This window comes from Trifolium pratense, linkage group LG4 (genome assembly GCF_020283565.1).
Source record: "Trifolium pratense cultivar HEN17-A07 linkage group LG4, ARS_RC_1.1, whole genome shotgun sequence".
In the NCBI taxonomy this organism is placed as follows: Eukaryota; Viridiplantae; Streptophyta; class Magnoliopsida; order Fabales; family Fabaceae; genus Trifolium; species Trifolium pratense.
In genome coordinates this window covers 15,842,315-15,848,309 of record NC_060062.1, presented here as the reverse complement: position 1 = coordinate 15,848,309, position 5,995 = coordinate 15,842,315, and the positions used below count along the sequence as shown (strand labels likewise).

At 33.3% G+C, this 5,995-nt stretch overlaps 1 protein-coding gene across 1 annotated transcript; it reads right to left on the bottom strand.

Moving 5' to 3' along the window:
• Positions 1-798: 798 nt before the first annotated feature.
• Positions 799-4,114, bottom strand: LOC123924698. The gene is made up of 3 exons (XM_045977654.1): positions 3,979-4,114; positions 3,100-3,475; positions 799-1,930 (listed from the first exon to the last, which is right to left on the bottom strand). Exons 2-3 carry the CDS (start codon positions 3,447-3,449, stop codon positions 1,276-1,278), a joined length of 1,005 nt encoding a protein of 334 aa, XP_045833610.1. The 5' UTR covers positions 3,450-3,475; positions 3,979-4,114; the 3' UTR covers positions 799-1,275.
• Positions 4,115-5,995: the final 1,881 nt, after the last annotated feature.

Below are 5,995 nucleotides of genomic sequence, written 5' to 3'. Positions count from 1 at the left end.
AAGATAAAAGACCAAAGTGTTACAAAAAATAAGATAAATGACTTGCAGTGTAATTTTGTCGAATTTGTTTCTTTTTAAGTGTTGCTTTTGACCACTATGCACTATTCACATGATCTATTTTGACTATAAGTTTTTTTAAATATATAAAAACAAATGTTAGCATATAAGATATATTGTTCAATGTCTTAACGGTTTGCTTCTTTTTTTATATGCCGTTAATTTTTATGTGTCGCAATAGCATATCAAATGATTTTGGATTTGTCCGAAGTTTTACACAAATGATCTATATGATATAAACTTTCAATCTAATGGTGAATTTTATAAAATTTAAATTGGTTAAAACATTATTGAGAGGTGTATCATTTGATGTCAAACTAATTGGTGTCATTTGATCCTGACCCTTTCATAATTTTTTATAATAAATAATTAAAGATATTAGTGATCAAATTTGTAGTTATCTAAAACTACACTTGAATGGAGTATATTCTACTAAATCATCTCACTACAATCCATTTTAATATTATGATATGGAGAACTGTTTGATTTCTTTTGATTATCAGTATGAATTTAATTTATACCAAGAGAGTATATTCATTAAACAAAAGTTTGTATCAACCTTAGATATCCATCTATCTCATGCCAGCAGCTCCTACAACCAAACCAAGCCATTCATTAGCTTTGTTTGCTACAAGATTACTAACATATACAACTTATAGTCCCCATCCAATCATGAATATCAACTCTTTTTTTATCTTTAGGAGTCGAACTCAGTACCTCAAGTCAACAACACTCAGACACTTTGGGCACCAATCATGAATATCAATTTGAAACAATATAAATAGTTAAAGGTATCACACCATTACATTGTTACATGTGTTAGACGACATCTATTTCCGCATAATAATTGTCAAAATAGCAATCAGTTGCATGATAATATCTGCCAAATTGAGCTAATCATATCATAATCTACAATTCTAGAGAGACAATAAATAAGAAATACTATATATATTAAGCTAAGTAAGTAGCTAACCCTTTTAGAAGAGGATCCCAAAATATAATACAGATATCGATCAAAATTACAAATGACCCCGTCTCTCTTTTCTGTCACCAGTCGATGAACCACCCGAGTAGAAAAAATTGACAACTCTCTCAACTGAAGCAAGAAGAATATCATAAAGTTGCTGAAGAATTGTTGCAATGAGCAGAACAAATTAGTGGCTTGAGGTCATTCAAAGCTATATCTCATGCTTTTTCGAAGAAGAATCTATCCGAACTTTAAATCTTTGACCGTCTAAATTCAAACCATATCTCATAGTGATTGAATAGAAGACTATCATGTGTATGTTTTCCAAGATACTCAAGTCCTAAACTCATAAGCCTCTTTGTGCATTCCTCTCCTCCCAACCTTGAACAAAACTTTATATTATGTGATACAAAGATTCGTCCATCAAATGGTTTCAATTTAGATGCTAATCTTTCCAGTCCGACCCATACAAGTTTATCAGGCATATGAAGAAACACAGCACTGGCGTAAATCAAATCATACGTTACGCCATAACCAAACTTACTGAAATCCATGTCCTCGCCCTTAACTATCAAAGGCCGTTTATGTAAGAGGCCTTGGGCGGGAAGCTCATACCTAAATGCAGCCATAAGAGAAAGCTCGTCCCTTTCAAGACAATGGAAGTGTTCGGGATTTAAATATCGAATGAAATGCAAACCAACTCGAAGCGTGCCACACCCTATCTCAAGCACCTGTGAGTCTGGTCTGAGCTGAATGGCTTGAGCAAGAAACTCGTACACATCCCTTCCACCTGCCCAAGGTTCACCGTAGTTACTATGGTGCTCTTCAACTAGAAGTCCTCCGGGGCATGGAAATGTTGTGTGATTATTTGAGTCAGTTCCCTCATAGTGTGATATGCCCTTAAATCTGCACTTGCGAGGATAAAATATAATCAGGAAATCCAATAGGGGAGTCGTATCGTACATTCATGATCAAACAAAATGAAATTAAAAATTTCAACCATTTCTATAAAAGTATGGACTTGACATCTTGTACAGTGTGAATTTAAGTGTGGAATTATAACCATTGGTAAAATAAAAATAAGGATCTATCCAATGAAAATCCACTATTTTGCTGCGTCACCCCACTTTTGTAAGAGAGTATTTTAAATTGATGGCATGACATGAAAAAATGATGGTCTTTCATTGGAATTATGTGTAAAACTTTGTAGTTATTCACAATCTTAATATTTTGATTTTTCAATCAACTGCACTTTATGTCTGAAATGTGACCTCTGAATTTAGAGGAGCCAAATCCCATAACCATAAAAATCTCCTATGTTACTACCAAAACAATCAGATCCTTTCGTCGGTCAAGACCAAAACATTCTTTAGTACATTAATTTAATCATTATTATAAATACTATACAAGCATTCTTTAAGCTAAAACCAAAAAAGAACTTTGCACTTTTGAACTACACTTTATATTGTATTTGACTTTGAAAACCCATGTGCTTGTTGACAACTGAACAGACCAGTTATCATCTGTACAGGCTGTTAAGCAAAGGTCAGAAGGAGGGAAGCATCTATACTACAAATTGCAAATTAAAAATTGAGAAACATTCCGACTCAAAAGAATGTGAAGACAATGTTTAATACATATTCACACACATGATGGACATAAAGCGAATAAACTTCAGTTTGAAGCATAGAATCATTTAAACAATCCTAGAGAAACTAATAAAAGCAGGAGCATCGAAATTTCCTGGTACTCCTATTCCCACTCGCTCTCTTCTTGCATCACCTCTCACTGTAGTCGGGCCCTGCACTATTTCAGCACTACCCTACTATTCACAGCCTGCTAATTTATTTTCCTACATTGGTTAATATATGAAATCCGATTTATCGGACCAATTCTCTCACCGCGCTCCATGTTCTATCTCTCTCTACCAAAAAATAACTTCCAATGCAATCTAGAGAGTAAAGATTCTAATAAAGCGAATAACAATAAAATGGGGTATCACAAAACAGATATATACTGTGTCACACAACCACACGCACATACGAATGGATAAAACAAATTGAGAAGAGTCTTACTGTTTAAGATCCTCAAGTTGTTGAGCCCTTGTACGAGGGTTAATACCCTTGCGGAGCACATTCTCTTGCATATGAATCCCATTTGCTTGAATTTGAATTTTCACCCACTCAACATCCTCCTTTCTCGTTGCTATAAAACCATTACCTTTGCTAGACTCGGATGAACCAACATCAACGTTCCTAGCATTGTTGACAGGGGTGGCTAAAGGTTGTTGTGAAGGGCATGAGCAAGAAGATAGAGACGACAATAGGAAGAACAGAAAAATAGCAGCCACGGAAACAGTGAGAATCAGAACAGGCACCGTCATCACTACACCCTTTGACATAGCCCGAGAAACTGAAATTGCCATCAATGACTAAACCTCTTAATCTCACCCTGTAAACCCATTAAAAACAACAAAATCAACACTAAGCAAACATGCCATTGCCAATGTTGTCAATCACGAATAGCAAACAATAGCGATTTATTCAAATTCCACTACAATGCATTTGTATACCACATATATTAATGGAAGCCATTTTCTAATGTGTTTGATACTATATATTATTGGTAAGTTGGAGTTTTCTCTAAGACACTTTCTTTATTTGAAAGAATACCCAATATTGTCTCTCTTCTCAAGTTTCTTTATTTGAAACTGTGGAATGAGATTTCTACCTATAAAGACTGCATTTTTCAGCAATGTATAATAATACCCTTAAGTTAACATATTTGGGGGAAAACAAAGAGGAAATAATCAACCCTAATTCACAATAAAAATTAGAGAAAGTACATTTTGGAGAAGAGGACATACATGTGATCGTGTAATGTTGGAAACAACAACAACAACGTTAATGAATCGAAGGAAAACGAGGTGAGATCTAAGAAGTATTGATACATACCTTATTATTGTTGGAAGAGTGAAGATGGAACTTGTCTTCTCAGGTTTCAGTAAAGTGAAAGCAAGTTACAGTGACAACTTCCAACGGAAAAATTCTATTCCTATTCATGTGTTTAAGTAACAACTCAAAAACTTAATCATTCTATTCATCAAGTGCTTAATGATTTCCTTATGGCATGAATCCTTCGGGAGAATTAAGTTTAATATGGCGTGGACAAATAATCTACCAAATATGAATTTTACGAAATTCACTGTTGGATTGAAAGTTTATATCGCATATATCATCCTTAAATTTTTTGAAAATCATTTGATATGTTATTGAGACCCATCAAGATTTACGTTAATTAATAAACCGTTAATCTTGATGTGTTTCAATAACATATCAAATAATTTTCAATTTTTCTAAATTTTTCTATGGATGATCTATATGATATAAACTTTCAATCCAACGGTAGATTTTGTAAAATTCATATTCGTTATAATGTTATTCACGACTGGTCCACCATGGACTACTTGATGAAGTGGTCCATATTAGAATTTACCAGTTTAATATATATTATGAATAATTTTTGCTCAAATTTTATTTATTACACGATCAAACTCTCGATTACCAGGGAGCCAAAGATTCGATCCCAAAAAAAAAAATATTGTTTATTCATATTCATCGATTAACTTATGTATTTTTTTTTAACGATAAAAAATGGAATATATTAAAACCAACAAAAGGATCCTAGCACAACGCGTGTCAGAGAGAACCTCAAAGTTACTATTCACAAGAAACAAATACTTTGAAAACAAGAGTATCAGCGATGCCCATACAAACAAAAGAGTTCGACCACCACATACGAGAGTTTAAACCAAGATTTACGTTATAGGCTTTCAACCACCAAAGCGAACAACTTATGTATTAATAAAGTATAAATAAGGTTTTACCCCCCGCAAAATAGGCTAGTTTTGTTTTATCCCCTGCAAAAAAAAAAAATGGATTCCTCCTGCAATATGAAGATTTCATCGTTACGACCCGTGCGATAGCACCGGTCTATTACTACTTTTGCAAAAATACTTAGGACAAATAAAAACAAAACCAAAAATAGTAGCCTTCAAGGGTGGCCATGAGAGATTGCAAGGTACCCTAGGGTAGTGAAGTTGGAGAGCTTTTAACAGCGGTACATATATGTTGAAAGAACTTTCGGCAAGTATATTTCAAATATCGTATCCACAGGGACTAGTGCGATATCAATTGTAAATATACAAATTCCATGATTTTAAGTGCGGGTTTGTTTCGATTTGGTTTTGTAACATAAAATTGTGATATAAAAGTGCGTAATAAACTTTGGATATAAAAACTTGTTGGGATCGGATTTCATCAAATCATTCACATGTATCAGTTAACTATCGATATATATATTTCATTTACCAATCAATATCGTCACGTATTACTGGTCGATCATATCCGTGTCCGGAATATGTCTTGAAATCTATTGAATCTATTAATTTTCCGATATCTCGAATCATTAATCGATAAAATAGCATTAAGCTTTAATACTTTAGGTGACTATTAAATCCCAAAATCTATGTCTAAACTTTGAAATCTAACAAGTGATTATCCTAAATCTTTGATTCAAATAACATATGTCTATATCATTTAAATCCTTTGAGAGAAGCATGAAAACAAGGATATCACTAATATTGATTGATAAATAAAACACATATAGCAAAGTTAAACTAGATTCATGATCATAATTTAATTACATCCAACCCAACAAAAGAGATTTAGCTATGAATAGCCATGATAAACTTACAAAAGAGTGAAGATAAGAAGGATTGAAAGACCATAGGGCTTGATTTCTCAAGTTGTGTGGAATCCACCTTCAAAACCTTACTAAACAGGATATCTCTATGAAAATCGTATTTTTCTCTCTGATATTAGCTAACTTACTTCTTACAAAATGATCTAAAAGGCTATTTATAGACTTCTAAAAAAAACATGTTCGCTAAGCGAATCCTTATTCGCTGAG

What these genes read in the sequence shown, in the direction of transcription:
- LOC123924698 (XM_045977654.1), bottom strand. Translation starts at nt 3,449, where the DNA reads ATGGCAATTTCAGTTTCTCGGGCTATGTCAAAGGGTGTAGTGATGACG. An exon ending in CAACTTGAGGATCTTAAACA is followed by an intron (nt 1,931 to 3,099) that starts GTAAGACTCTTC and finishes TCGCAAGTGCAG; the next exon opens with ATTTAAGGGCATATCACACT.